This window comes from Haemaphysalis longicornis, unplaced genomic scaffold, assembly GCF_048455015.1.
Source record: "Haemaphysalis longicornis isolate Haplotype H1 unplaced genomic scaffold, Haemaphysalis longicornis Haplotype H1 scaffold_9, whole genome shotgun sequence".
NCBI lineage: Eukaryota > Metazoa > Arthropoda > Arachnida > Ixodida > Ixodidae > Haemaphysalis > Haemaphysalis longicornis.
In genome coordinates, this window is record NW_027526460.1 from 140,991,451 (window position 1) to 141,007,240 (window position 15,790).

Genomic DNA, 15,790 nt, shown 5'->3' on the forward strand with positions numbered 1-15,790 from the left:
GCTTAATCATGCCAAGCAGGTCGTGATAACTTGGTTTACAAGTGAGAAATTCCTCTCGTGATAACTTGCTTTACAAGTGTTATACCTTGCCCCTTTATACTATTTAGCGGACGCCTTCAGTCTTGGTTTCCTCGCAATGGTCAGCAGAACAGACAGCATCATAAGCCGTTCACGTGTGCCACGCTAAGTACCAAAATAATGTCACAAAAGCTTGCAAGCTCTTTTCATGCTATTCCAGCCTTCAACATTTCCATGTTCCACTATTGGATGGACAGTGTCAGCTATTTTTGTTCAAGCACATGCTGTACGCGATAAACAAGCTTGAAATCCTCAAAATAGAGCCCCCTCCTCTAGATATGCCGGCAGGTGTGTCGCCTACGTGAGCAGAGAGGATGGTGCGAGGTTTTCGAACAAAAACGTCACTTTCGAACGCATTTTTAGCCAGTTTAGATCAGTCGCCTCCGCAGCCTATAGGCTGTAGTCAGGCAAAATAATTTGGCGGTGTTTGGGACTCGCTCCCGCGTGGTTTGCAGAGGCGTGGCAGCACTCACGTAGACGCACTTGAAGAGTCCGCTGTAGCGTGGCACGGTGATGTCGAAGAGCCCCTTGGCCTGGGACACGACCACTTGGACGGCGGCGCCGGTCGTGAAGCCGGACACCATGGGCTCGGACATGAAGATGGACAAGATGCCCAGGTGCAGCATGCCCATCAGCAGCTGCGGGCAAAGGAGATGCACGTAAACACGGTGGTTTTCAAGTGCGCTCAGCCAGGACTCCGTCTACTGCCAATCTTTAATTCAACGGTGTGACCATGACGACCTATACGTTGCAACAACGAAGGGTACACAACGTACATCCTGCAAGAATATCACCGAGTTAGGATGAAGAGCTTCACATAAACGCTTCCATAGCATATGATCTCTAAATGTGCAGAAGAAGGGAAATTGGGGCTAGTCCCAGTGTCTAAATTCGCAGCAGGAATACCGCAAAAACCTAACAAGAGTTCGCATCGTAGGACAAAAAACTTTGTTGTAACAACAGAAGTCCTGTTGTTACGACAAAGCCATCTGCCGTTACGACGCATTTCTGTCGCAACGAGAAAGTCAATTTTGTCGACGAGAAAGATTCCTGTAGTCGTAACAGACCTGCAGTTTACGCTATATACTCTTCACAGTGGGCAGGACCACGACAAGACAGGAATTCGGCACGACGGAACATCAAACTTAGGACAGGAATAAGCCACACGACAGAACATCAGAATCCCGACACGACAGGAATACAAGACGACAGCACGACACGCGAAAATACGACAAACTATAGAAATTTTTCGTGTCTTTTAGGACTGGGGTTGGTGTAGATTCATGATTTTCAAAACAGCGCAAGGTATAGATAAACACCAAAGAAGATAACGACGGCACAGCCGTGTGCCGTCGTCGTTTCCTATTTGGCACTTGTCTATACCTTGCGCAGTTTTCATCCCCCATGAATCTAGGTGCTAAGATGTTAGGAATAATCAGCGCAATATAAGCTCTACAGTCAGAATAACTATAGCGCAAGATCTCCAATTTCTTCAAATATTTACGCTACGCTGTCAACAGGCGAGCCTGTTTCCCGCTTTTTTTCAGACGCGCGCCAAATTGTAGCTCGTACGTCAGTTACACGGTTCTATCCTACGTGGTCCTTCCCTTTGGTAACCTGGCATTGGCGACGTGCTGCTAACTGGTGACATTTCTGTCCCCGTCACCCCCTTATTACAAGGCCGCTGCACAGTGCCGGCGCTACACAGGCGATTAGGTGCGCCGTAGTGGAGAGCTCACGATTAATTTTGACCACCAAAGGATCTTGAACGTGCGCCGAAATCTCGAACACACGCTCGCTTTCGCCTGCATTAGAAAAGGGGCCATCGCGACCGGAATTCGAACCCGCGTCCTTGGGCTCAGCAGCACTACGCCTTAGCTGTTGGAACTTTACTCCCTAGACGAGAAAGAAGTGATCGCACATATGAGAAGAAGAGGACGATGAGGAATGATGGCGGCGACCGGGCGTGTTCTGCTGGTGATGTTATCTAAGTACAGTTCTTTTTTCTTAACGAAGGCGTTGTAGTCGCGACAAAGTGGTGCCGAAACCCGGGATGAACGAACAACGGTATGTACGCAACGGTTGCGACCAATGCCTGAAAAGAACTGAAACCACTCTCATCATGACCCAATCCCGAACGAAGCCTACTGGAAAGCCTACTGGAGATCAGCTATACCGAAAACGAAGTGTTCAACGCTCTACTATAACGAGACTGATCTCCCAAGCGAAGGCTGCCGTTTTGAAAGTGGACACAACGGATGAAGAAATTTGCGACATTAGCCATTGAGCCACCGCGGCAGGTCCTTAAGGAAGCGTTAACGTGTCCACAGTTTTTGCGGATTTCAAAGCAATTATGGACGGAGACAGGTTCAATGTAAACCTGACTCGCTGTTTTCACCCAACTAACCAGCCTTCTTGCCATTTAGAACACAAAGCAGTCCACTTCACAATGCACGACAAATTCATTTCATTTTCCAGTTGTGGGCACTCTCCCTTAATTTCATTAAAAAAAACAATCGTTTAAAGCTTATCTTCTCGCAATTGCGTGGCTGCTTAAAGCAGAGGCAAATCGCAAAATTAAGGAAGAAAGGCAAACCTGCACAGTGCCGACTACCACGGCCAAGGCTCCCAGGACTTCCATGCTGGTGGGCCGTGTATCGATGGCGCCGACGACAAAGTCGGAGGAACTCGTTATTCCCCCCATCGTGACGTTCGAAACTGCTGCGGTGTCAAGCTCTCCGGGTATCACAGCATTCAGTTCCACTACAGACGACGCAGACAGAAGGCTGACCACAGCAAACGTCCCTGTGTAGAAGGTAAAACAAGAGAAGAGAAGGCGTCTCAAACCGCGCAGATTGCTTCCAGACCGAGAAAACAAAGTAATAAGCATGAAACCCAGTAATCTGTGACTGCGACGGTCCTAAAGGTTTTAGTTCCTTGAGTGTGCTACATTAACGTCCGCTATGTTTTATCCGCTATGGGGCGTCCGCTATGGGGCGGTGTTCACGCCCATAGACATCCTTAGGAATGTACGCCAAGGTTGCCCCATGTCACCCATCTTATTCACACTTTACCTTGAGCCACTGTGCCGATGACCCTTGCATCTAAGGTCATAAATGGCCTCACGCTGGGAAGCGAGGAGCTCCGTGTTCTCGTTTACGCCGACGATGTGTTTACGTTTACGCCGACGAGTGGGTGAGGTAATCAGGCTAACGAATCAGTTTTGCCACTTTTCAGTAGCAGAGATAAACCTACTTAAGTCGAGAGGAGCCTGGTTGGGTGAGTGGGCCTCCAAACCAAGTTGCCTTTTTGAACTGGCGTGGGAAGAGGAGATGTCCAGTTACTTGGGCATCAATCTCAACCAAAGCGCCGCAGGCACACAACGATGGAAACCCAAGCTGTCAGGGGCGGAAAGAAAGCTGCAGCCGTGGAGAAACAGACACATCGCTCTGTTCACGAGGGCCCATGTATGCAACGCAATAGCATACCCCGCGGTGCTGTATGGAGCCAGCATAACAACCATTGACGCAGGTTCCCTGAACAAGCTGCCCCGGTTTTCGGCGGTGTTCCTCTGGCGTTCCACGTACGAACCCAAGCGCCGCTCAAACGTATTTTGGAGTATGGAAAGGGCTGGGTTTGGTCGTGGAGCTCCAACCGGCCATCCAGCGATTTCTGTACTTTCTGGAGCGAAGGGACTCGTTTTTCAGGGCAACCATGCAGAGCATTGGTGCCAGACATTTGGCACCGTGGATCGCCACCATAGCACTTCTCTGCTTCGGCACACGCGCCGCCGGATTCTATAAAGAAGTCCCTCTAGCCCTAGCCCTGCTCGAGCAGCATTTTCCTTGAGAGTACCTACTCAAAGCAAAGCCCGGGAAACAATACTGGGACCTCGTGGAGAAGGTCCTGCCGCCCCCTCTCAACCGACGACCCCCCCCCCCCCCCCCCCCCCCCCCCCGAAGACGTATTGAGACGGGGAAAAAGACTCCCTGTGCCCACAGGTTCCCATGACTTTTTTCTTCCGCCTCCACATGGGAGTGCTGCCGGCGAAAACACGTTTGGAGGATAGGTTTCTTCCTCCACGGCGGCGCGGGTTGCCTTCTCAGCGGAAAAGGGGAAACTGCGGCACACGTCCTCATAGAGTGCAACACAGCAGCCGTTGTCTGGGACGAGCTACAGACTGCGTTCACTGAGCGATGGGACCTGTCGTGGTCAGACCTTCGGCGCCTGAGCGCCCCTACAAGGAACAAGGCGCTTCGAGACTGCGTGCTTGTCATTGCGCTCCACTCTCTGTGGGATGCTAGAGTAGACGCAGTGGAGTGCGCTGGGAGCCCCAAGCCTGCCTGGCGGCACTTTAGGGCAAAGGTTGACTGGACGTTGAGCGAGATGGACGAACCAGCTACCGACACAGACCTTCGCGACTCACTGAAAAAGGGATGTCAAGCCCTGAAGAAGTTCAAAGAGAAAAGAAATGCATCGCTGGCAACGGCTGTGACTAAGTTTTCTCAACGCTGTTCTCCACTTATCAGGCGTCCTTCGTATCCACCAAGAGTATACACTCGCCTGTGAACTAGGTTCTTTTCCAGCGTTCTCTGTCCAGTCCTTTTGATTTTACGGTGTTCTGCAACGTCATGGTTTCATGCCTGTAATTAAGTTTGCACCCGCAGTCTTATGCGTTGTAATTTTTGTGACTATGCGAAGACTCACTTGAAGGTGGCCGAAGGTTATGTCGCGACAGTATGTACGCGCACACTTGCGAGTGCTTCGTTCGTGCCTATGCATCTTATGTACATATGTGTAAATAAATGCTGTGTTACAAGAAAAAAAAAAGTCCTCTCTGTTTTATCGTAGAATACGATGTATGGGTGGCATCCCGACGTCAAGTGATCATGACAATGACCGGGGGACGAAAATGATAGGCCATGCACGCCTTCCCGTTCCTTGCTTTAGGGCTCCTGGAAAGGCACGCCATTAAGGCGGAACCTCGTGAAAAAAGCTGTCACGTTATCGAGCTTGTGTGCGTGTACGCGTGCACCCCCATCACTGCCATCGCATCCAATGTTCTCACTAGGAGAACGGAAAGTCGATCTAGTTCTTATTCACATTTAGAGCGCAAACAGACGAAAAACAAGAAGTAGACAACACGAGCGCACCAACTGTTGCGAATTCCGGAACTGAACCTGAATTTATTTGAATATAACCACTTCTGCATGCAAAATGACACAAGCCATCTCATTTCTCTGGAGAATAGGAGAAAGTTGTTGGCGTCCTACCGAAGACTCTTTCGGACACAGGGGTTCCAATAAGAGGGGTGGCTGTGGGGGAGAACGTAGGCCTTCAAAGGCATGAACCTCGTGCAGCGACAAGCAGCGTGTTCAGACAGCACACTGCTCCACTGACACCCTATTTTAGGTCACAAGCACGCCAGTACTGACGCCTTAAATTCCCGCCGGCGCCTTCAGCTCACCAAAGAAAAAAAAAAACACTTGCGTAGTGATTTGTTTACAACGACACTGTACGTCACGGCCGGCTGGTTTTAATTCCATCGACTGAACGCAGGACGTGCGTTTCTCACCCACCACTAACAGGCCCGACGAAAATTCGGCGTTGTGTTGGTGGATTTGAGTGATGAAAGGTACCGTTATTCTATTCTCCCCAGTTTTTGGGAAAACCGGGTAAGCTTAAAGCAAAAAAGGCCAAAATTCACAGGCACCCCGCACTCCATACGACGAATGATTTCTACGAGGCTGAATATCGGATGCGAGAAAACCTCGGAAGACGATTTTTTTTTTAATATTTTCAATTCGGGAATACCACTTTCGCTTTTACTAGAGTTAAGGCCCGATTTGAAATGCAGAATTCACGTGAAGAGCGACAGAAAAACACCGTTACTTCGAGCAATGACGTTATTGTGGGAGTCACGCCTACGCATGCGTGTTGTGTGTTGTACGATCCCATGAATGACACCCTATGTCACCGAAGCCGTTTGAACGAGCCCTTCAATGTTCACTGATATCAAAGCATGTCTGCTCACCAACGGAGACGTGCCTGGAGGTTCCCATGAAGAAGTAGATGATCGCGGGGAAGGCGGACACGTAGAGACCGTTGATGGCGCCCGCTGCGGCCAGTACTCCGTACGCGAGACCTGGGAGAGGAGAGGAAAGAGACGCTCGTCACACGCCTCCTGTTTATGTTTTATTCTGGAGGAGGAGGAACAAACTTTTATTGAAAAACAAGACTTTTGGTGACGCTGATGGGTGGGGTCCCTAGTCCAGGACTCCACTGAGTCTGGCCTTCTCCCGGGTCTGGTTGACTAGGAGTCTTTGTTGTTGCTCCTTATTTTTGCGCTCTTTTGCTGTTCCATCACCAGCACGTGCAGTACACACAACCACTGGCGTACGCAGAACTCTAATTCGGAAGGAGCTGTGCGCCCCTCTCTTTTCCATGGCGAAACGTAACGACAGAGGGAAGTGACACAAAATCAAGCAACATCTACTGCAAAACAAACAAATCTCGTGGTGCAGGGGGTGTGCTGTACATTACCTTCGGATTAGAGGTTGCTCTTTGTTATTGTTCACGGCCACAGTTAAATTAGCGGTGACCGTGGTAAGAGAATGATGTCGAATCCGTGTAAGCTTGCACTGTCGCATGCGGAAGAAAAATTACTGCGTGTAGGCGCTACTCAGTGGTATAGCCTTGTCCATTAGCTCCCTCGCACAAGGCCGTAAATTTCGGTGAGAGCGGCCCCGTCTGCTTCGTCTGTCCCCGTTCCTTGCGTAGGCAAGTACACAGCGCATGTAGGCGCTGTGTTATGTGGTGTTGTGTGGTGTGTTGTGTGGTGTGTGGTGTGTTGTGTGTGTGTTGTGTGTGTGGTGTGTTGTGTGTTGTGTGTTGTGTTGTGTTGTGCTGTGCTGGGCTGGGCTGTGCTGTGTTGTGTTTTGTTGCAGGTGTACAAGAGTGTACAGACTGCAAGAGATTATCCCGCTGGAAAAGTGAAACGCGTGATCCACGTGAGACCGCTATCCGGTATCGGAATCCGGCATTGCATCGACTTTCGCCCGGCCAGTAGAGCAAATAATGTTCCTGCAAGAAAACATACGGTTTTAACGGTTTGCGAACGTGAAATAAATGGTTTTAATAGTAATCAGCAGTGTTCTACAGAAGCTTCGCTTACATTTCACATTTATCAACTCAGTGTTATTTCAGCGGGCAGAGTTTCTTATCACAATTCCGCAAGCTTCCCCTTTCCTTCATTATGTTTTCGGTTTGCATCTAAAAAAAAACTGTATTGTGATGAAATAGCGTATTTTTTCATGGTGAAATCGACGCTAGCGCGAGAACGGGGCTGCCCCTATAGGTTATTTGTTATTCCTGCAAAAGCAAGCAATAAATGGTGCCTAGAGCGAAAAGTACGGCGTACCGTGTCCTTAACATTAGAACGGTTCCTCCAGAAGCGTTCCATCCACGAAGCGCTCTACGGCACAAGCGAAATTCGACAGCGGCGAGAGGTAGCCGTTTCCGCCAGTTCAGCGCAGATGAAGCAAGGGAGCGGAAGAACGCCACCAAGGGAGCGGACAGGCAGGAAGTGAAATGCACCACCGTCGTCCGCTCCCCCATTACACGGCGGCAGGGAATGGCAGTGCATATGAAGATAGATCGAAGCCGTTCGAAAGCGTTAAGGCGGATTGCAAAGCCATGTGTACCAAGCCTCAAGGTTACGAAGTCCTTCGACTACTTGAGCCGGAAGCATGCCGTCTCATGCGCTCAAATGGACGTTTCCGCTTTCGCATCGACAGCCTATAAGACGTGCTGAGTTGCCTCCGGGCTGTTCTCTTGCAGTTGTGTTAAAGGTAGTCATGCATTTGCGAATAAGCAAAAGCCTCCGCAGTGCCCTTGAGAGCAGTTCCACCGGTGAATGCGGTGGTTGCGCGCTAGAGCTGTAGATGTGGCCGCGCTTGCTACCACCTTGCAGCATGGTTTAGCAATGCTGTGGCAAGGTCAAACGATGTTTTGGGCGGGTTTGGCAAAGCTGACGCAAGGCACAGGCGCACTTAGCTTGAGCGGAAGTTTCACTGCGCCGACGTCAGCGCTCTGACGCTTCGGCGCAGCTAGTCACCCGTCTGGTGTAGGCGAAAAGCAAAAACGCCCTTGTGTACGAGATTTCGGCGCACGTTAAAGATACCCCGGTGGTCAAAATTAATCTGGAGCCCTCCACTACGGCGCGCCTCATCGTCTGCGTATTAAACCCTGAAATCAATCAATCAATCAATCAATCAATCAATCAATCAATCAATCAATCAATCAATCAATCAATCAATCAATCAGCTAGTCACCAGACAATGGGTAAGCTGCAGACACGGGGCTTTCACACTTCGCACACGCGTCAGACAGCGGCGAGCAGAGAGAGTCGAAAGAGGCGCTAGCTTGCCTAGGCGTTGCCTAGAAACGGGGATGCCGTCTCCTCTTCCTTGCTGGCATGCTCCATTCTTTCGTTCAGTAGCTTCACACGTTGTGCGGACATTTCGCATGTGGAACGGCTAGCGCTACAAATATTGTGTTAAGCTCAAGCGATGGGCACGGCTGTGCGTACGTGTACTGCGTGTGGCGACTGCTATACGAGCTGCACGAACAGAGTTCGAGCATTATCTGCTAGCCTCTGGGCGAATTTAGCGTATTGACCAAATCTGCTGCAAGGATGTGTGCCATTTGAGTATTGCGTTAGGGGGCAGGAACATCGCTGAGTCCTGAAACACGCCAAAAGATGGCGCAGTGGCGCTTCGTCTTAGCAGTTCGTCCTATATTCACTTCCCTGCCTAAAACTTGGCGCATCGAGCGAGGCGCCATGACATCTATGGCGCCCTTCGATGTCATCATTCTAATTCAAATTCATTTTTGGCGTGCTGAAGCTGCGAGACGAACAATAGTAAACGATCAAGAACTAATTTAGACTCTCTGGGCATTTCGCTTGTCTGGGGATTTCATTTCCCCATACGACCGATAAGACGGCCGCGGTCTGAACTTCTGTGAAGTGACTGGAAAGGTATTGAGGTAGTGCCCGTAACATGCGTCAATTTCTTCCTAGTTCACTTTCGCTGTCCGAAATGGCGAAAGACGCAGCGCAAGTTCACTTTCCCGCCTCTTTGGTGGTGCCATTATTTGATATGTCATCATCAATACACATTCATCAAATCAAGTTCTTGCAAAATAAGAATTCAATTTGCAGAGAGCTCTTGTAGCTCTTGTATACTTTCTTCATTGCTGCGAAAAGCGCATTTCAAAGCAGTGAAGCCCCGCAAAGACATTTGAAAAGCTATTACACTTTTCCAGCTATCACACCTTGCATGTGATAAGAAAAATGGAAGCTTCTTACCTCAGCTAACCTTGGATATGCAAAGAAAAAGCTTGGCTTAGTCTGTTTTAGTCTTGGTTTCGCTTGGTTAACCTTTGATGTAGCTGTATTACCGACCACGGCTCGAAGCCGTTCGGTCCCGTGCAACGCTCACAGAAGGAGGCCCGGCCTCGCTTTCAGTCTCAGGGAACGCGGCGTTCCTCTTAATCTATACGTGCACACTAGCGTGAAACTTTCGTGCCGCCCTGCCGACCGCCGCCAGCGGCGTCGCGCCGCGGCTTTCACCCGCAGCGCGGGCGACGCCGCTGGCGGCCGACGGCAGGGCGGCACGGCAAGTTTGACGCTAGTGTAAACGCACCTTTAGCCAGGCGCAAGACGAGTCACGTAGCCCGAGGCGGCCCAGCGGCGCATGCGTGGGAGGCTGCGGGGCTGGTTGGCTGCCTAGCAGCTGATCGCGCAAACCCGCCGCCGCTCATGGTGGAACAGAACGACTGAAAACGGGGCCTTGGACGCAGCGTCAAAAGCGGGCCCGAGGATTCACGTGATATGCTTCAAGGGGTGTGTCGAAGGGAATGTGTTTGCGGTCAAAAAGTGAACTTGCGCATCCGCGGCGAAACCTCTGGGCGAAAGTAGTAAAGCTTTGCTTTAAAAATTCGCACTTTGTCTCCTGCATGTGCCGGCGTCAAAAGTGCAAAAAAGAACGACCAATCGGGAGCCAGCCTATGCACAGCACGGTACCTTACAATGGTGCCCAGTTAGAAAGCTAGGCAAGCGATGCACATGCGCTGTAGCAGCTGAGTACAGAACGTCAGCGTCGAGAGCACTGGCTGGTGACTTTTGTAATTTGCCGCTCTGTGCGTAGAGTGGCAGCGATTACTTCGTTGTTTAAGACATTTTTGGTGACACTTTTGCCACGACAGCCTCTCGCTGCGTTCCTTAGAATTTGGCGCATCGTGTGCGACCGAAAACGAGCGAATGCTCTTGTTTTTTGCTGCTGCACTTGTTTCTAATAAATGCCGCTTATTCACACTGGAATTGCTGGGTGTGACGATTATTTCCTGGTAAATGACGCAAGCCCCTTTAAATGGTAATTTTCTTGGCACGTACGTACGGTCCGATGCGTAGTGATGACGTCATCCTAATGAAATTAAGGCTAGATCCCGAGGGTGCGGAATCACGAGTAAGATAAACATTTTGCTCTTCGCGAGAAGACTCTGGCGTATGAAAATGTTAATTAATAGCGATATTAATTCATGTATTTACCAAAAAAGAAGCGGCAGTGCAAAGCAGTCAAGCAGACTTCACGCCGCCGCGTTTGCCTGTGCTACTCAGCAGCAGCGTAGAAACAAAGCATAAAACAGCAAAAATACATTACAACGTACGGCCGAGCTCAACACAATGAGACTCAGAGCAACGACGCATTATCTTCTGCGACAAACAATGTTATGATGAATTAAGGATATGTGCACACGCACAGAAAGTTCAACACACCGCAGAAACAAACCGATGCACAAAAGGAACTCATTAGCCGGGCACCCTGCGGTACGCCGCGAATAGTTCGAGGTGTCAACCCACGCATTAATTAAAATAACATTCTCTAGATGTTGCTTCGCGGAATTGAGGGGGCGAGGCAGCACCCAACGTTATTTGAAGGGACTATGAAGGCGAAATACAAGTTGGGCACATAATGAGGCGGCTTTGTCCCAACAACACTGGCACCAATTTTATCGGTAGCTTCAACCCAATAATCTAGGCATTCAGGAAAAAGGATGAAACAGTGACGATGCACGAGCCAGTTTCTATCCCGGTGCCGAAGAATATGCAGCTGGGAAAGTTGGTACTCAGCGCTGGAACACATTTCAACGCGGACAGCGAACACAACGGAAGAGCACGGGAAAGCGCCTTTCCCCTGTTCTTTCCTGTAGCCATTGTCCATCTTCGCGCTGAAATGGATTCCGGAGCTCTTTCCCTCCTGGTTTTTCCATCGTCACAGGATCTTGGGCGACGATTTCAGGACGCTGACAAAAGGCACCACCAAGAAACATTAGTCACACGCCGCTAAAATTTTAGTGGTTTCTCTGGTTCTGTTTCGTCGCAGCACTTGAATCCGAACGCCTCATTGCATCACCGGTGACGTCGTGCAGCACGAATCTTGGGTCAAACGTTCTCGGTGGCTGGACGGAGCTGTGCGGGTTGCCAAGGTCAAGTTCGTGTAACTTAAATCAGGTTGTATTTAGTCTTCATGGCCCCTTTAAGCCACAAAAGACAATATGACAAAAAAGGACAATGCACTAACCAGCCCGCGTTAGTCCACTTGTTCAGTTACGACACAGGGTTTGTTGCCGTCGTATCCGAGGGAGACTACGCGTGTTACTTTTTAATGCGAGATCACTGAATGACACGTTGGGCTCAAAACCCGGTTTCGGCGTCTGGGTTTTCTTCAGCAGCGAAACAGCGCATAAATTCCAACCGGCTGCGAATGCCGGCCGGCCTCACGTCTCCATTTGTCCTTACTGAATACACGCTCCATCGCCTGTTCAATATTGAACTGTCAACACACCATTGGCTCGTCCTCTCCGATCAAGCGGCACCACCATTAGAGTGCAAAATGAGCAGCAGTTCTTTATGGAGGATTTTAAGTAAATTCCGAGGGGGTGCGCCGGCAAGTCGTATCTCTCGATCGCGGGACCCGTGTCGCCATCTTTCGGAGGCGCGGGACAACTTGTGGCGCTTTCGAAACAAACCAGAAATGAGTGAAGGATATAAGGCGCGTTCGGTGCATCGAAATCTGTGTCGGTTTCGTGGCTCGGTCGGTGTAGTGGCCTGGCTGCGGACTACGACAAGGCGCGCCCTGCGGACTACGACAAGGCACGCCAACGCCGCGTGACATTGTGAGTTACTACAATGCTATGCATTTAAAAAATAGCGGTGGAGGGGCCGGAATCCGGAACAAAGATGGTGCCGCTTAGAACCACTAGATCAGGTTTCAAAATATCGACACTCTTTTCGCTCATTGTTGCATGTCGCCGACAGCGGCCATTGGTTGAACTGCGTCACGCGACATTTGTCTACCCGGACGACCGATGGTGGGCTGTGACATTTTGGTGCCGCTGGTTTACCGCGTGCGCGTTCTTCGATAAATCATAATTTTCGGAGGGCACTGCGGCTGTATGACACGTTTAAAGTGAGTTTTAATGCTTCAGACCGAATAGCGATGCCATGCTGCTCTGTACTGGGCTGTTTCAACCGCCCGGAACGCGGAAAACGCCAGCTTTGCTTCCCGCTTGGAAAGGCGACAGTGGCCTAGCGCAACCTATAGCCACTTATAAAGCGTAGCTTATTTAGAGGCTCTAGCGTAACGCAGAGCCACGAAATAAGCTAAGCTAGTGTAACCGAACGTCACTGTGTCGCGCCGGCGCAGTATCTCGAAGTCCTCGAAAAGTAAGCACAGCTGTCGTGGTTGCCAAACGGCGCCCAAACAGATTCCGCCCGTCAAGGTCGGCCGCAATTGGGCGCATTAATCTGGCCACCCTGGCGGCACGCACCAAAATGACTGCCGGCGTGCATCAGTATTGTTACTCTGTGTAGCTTATTTGGTGGCTCTAGTGTCGCTCTCAGCGGTCATCTTTCTCATCTCGGGTCAGTCGATGGCAGGAGTGTGTCCAGCACTGTCCGTGCTTGATCCACAGCACTTCCGTATTCCACACCGGCGCTGTCGCCGATGTTGCGCTCACGCTTGCCATGTCGCTTTGACTGGTCTTCGTTACAGAGCTCAGCCGCGCTGCCCGGTACTTTCACTGGTACGGCCGCTCAGCACGAAGATGGTCGCAGCGGCCAAGAGTGGCCTCTGGCAACGCGGCCTGAATCACGTTGCCTGTAACGTCAGCCGCTTTCCAACGGGAGCAGTGGGAATGCTTGGGGCATGTACGCCGTCTCGTGCCACACCACGGACCAGGGGAAAAACTAGGCGTCCTGGGGGTCCTAAACATGGAGGCGTAGGGCTGCCATCTTTCGAAAGCTCAACGAGCGGCTGTAACTCGTTTCCAGGCGGACAGTACTCCGACCAGTAGCACGCAGAAAGGCTAGCGAGTGGGCAAGGGCAGGAGGGAGCAACAGGAAAGTGGCTGCTTCGCCATTATCAGCTGACGCGATAGGCAATGTTATACAGGCGGCGTTACCTCTGGGCGCTGTGGCCTTGGGCCGCGCGTAGAAACGCCCCTCGCCGACGGCTGTGAGTGCAGCTCGCCACCCGTTGATTGTGGGGTATAGAGTGAGTTATGGTAGCGAGTGCGAGAGGCAGTTAGTTGCTAATGCGAGTGGTGAGTGCAAGTGAATCGGACTTGCTGCGGGAAGGACGGGGTGCGATTGCGAGCGGTGAGTTCAAGTTAATGCTTGGGAAAAAAATGAATTTGTTAAAAGCGTCAGTGACATCTATCCAGTTTTGTTGAGGTACGGGCGAATAACACGGATGACACTCATGAGGCTTCTGATATATTTGCTGAATGGAAACAGTGACGTCATGCCCGGCGATTTAAGGCGCGAATCTTTCGCCTCTACAAGGACAACGCAATCGTCCCTCCACTGCAAAGGAGAGTATGTGCGCGCATATATGAGTGCACGTATCCCATCCAATTTTCAGACTTTGAGAGATGAAGCAACCGTGTTTTTAATGCGAAAGCTTTAAAATGGTCCACTGTGCGGGAAAGACGGCGTCCGGCGTCGGCATGTGGCAAAAAAAAACAACTCATGGGCCGTATACCGTTCCTTGCACATGACATCACAGCAACCGCGTCTGTTGCACTGCTTCCAACTTTCCAAGCGCTGTCCGAGCAAAGAGTGGCAAACACGTTATCAGCCTCCCATCGCAATAGTAGTATCTGTTTGTTTTATGGTGCAAGGGCAACGATGGCCAAAGAGCGCCAACGCAATGGTTGATCATTTTGGATAATGTTTTAGTAAAATGGTGCTATCAGCCTCCCATCGTTCTCGCGTGAGCCAACATGGCAGATACGGTGTCGTCTGTGCGGGCTCCGAGCTTCGTAATAGAATAAACAACACGCCAAGGACCACGCTCCTAAGCAATGCAGAGCCGCTGGGAAAGCGGAGAGTTGCAGCCCTGGCTAGGAGGGTGGTGTTGGGTGGCATATCAGGCGAGCACCCCGCTGACCTGCCCCAGCGGCGCAACAGCTACAATTACTTCCAGCGCAAAATTTGACGAAGCATCCAGCGGTGTTTAATTGGGAATTTGTGTAGCACGCCCTTCTAGAGTGTCCGGCATACATCCAAGAAAGAAATCGCCTCGCAGAAAAGATTGAGTGCCTCAGCAACGCATCTATATCTTTGAAAGGTCTCCTTGGACCCTGGCCCTCTCCATCGTCCCAGAGAAAAGTGTTGGTTGCTTTATTTGACTATTTACACGGAATCGGCCTCGCAGAGACAGTTCAGAACTTTACGTGAGAGATCGTGTGGACTTTTAGGTCACCACGCAAAGCTTCGTGTTCACTTTTTCTTTTAATCTCTTCGTTTCCCCTCTTTCTTCTGCCCTACTTCTTTTAGGGCCTTTACTCCCTTCTCCCCATCCCCGCAGAGTAGCATGCAGGCGGGAACATGCCGGCAAACCTCTTTGCTTTCATGTAATAAAGAGCGCTCTCTCTCTCTCTCTCTCTCTCTCTCTCTCTCTCTCTCTCTCTCTCTCTCTCTCTCTCTCTCTCTCTCTCTCTCTCTCTCTCTCTCTCTCTCTCTCTCTCTCTCTCTCTCTCTCTCTCTCTCTCTCTCGCGCGCGCGCGCGCGTTGTTGGGTGTCCCCAAATTTTGTTACCTGCTTTTGAGGTCAACGAGAGAGGCCGTACTGCAGCGGACCTAAATAGGCTATTTTTGATAATGTCGTTGATGTTTCTCCCAACTTTCTTGTGTTTTCTATTACTCACACAACCGCGCTTTCGTGACCGCTGGCCGAAATGCGTGTAGAACCGCAAACCTGGCCTACAAAAGGTGTAACAAACCAGCTAGTATGGACGCGCAGGAACCCAAGGGGAAAGAAAGAAGTGTCGCCGTCTTCATTACGGCAGATACGCGGCGGAGGATGGCGCGTACCCTGTGGTATGTGCATGATGCTGACGGTGAATCCGGCCATGATGTCCTTGGCGAGGCACTCGCGCACCCGGTACCGAGGCAGCCACTGCAGCACGGGAAGCACCGAGTACAGCAGGCTCAGCGGCGTGCAGGCGCAGCAGTTGAGGAACTTGAGCTTCACCTGCGCACGGGGGGACAACGACGCCACCCGGTCAGCAGCGTGCAAAGGACAGGAAGGAGAGAAAGATTAGCTTCAGTCGGGCTCAACTGCGCATGCGCATAGTTTCGGTTT

At 50.8% G+C, this 15,790-nt stretch overlaps 1 protein-coding gene across 9 annotated transcripts in view; it reads right to left on the reverse strand.

Annotated features, from left to right (window-relative positions):
- The window catches only part of Prestin (solute carrier family 26 member prestin), a 305,226-nt gene that overhangs the window by 23,424 nt on the left and 266,012 nt on the right, over positions 1–15,790 (reverse strand). For 8 of the 9 annotated variants that reach the window (XM_077683515.1, XM_077683520.1, XM_077683518.1 and 5 more), the window contains 4 exons: positions 15,520–15,679; positions 6,113–6,223; positions 2,675–2,883; positions 552–716 (listed from right to left, as the gene is read on the reverse strand). In XM_077683515.1, the coding sequence (XP_077539641.1) occupies positions 552–716; positions 2,675–2,883; positions 6,113–6,223; positions 15,520–15,679 (645 nt within the window). The remainder of the gene's footprint in view (positions 1–551; positions 717–2,674; positions 2,884–6,112; positions 6,224–15,519; positions 15,680–15,790) is intronic. The other variant, XM_077683514.1, reaches the window with a different exon arrangement.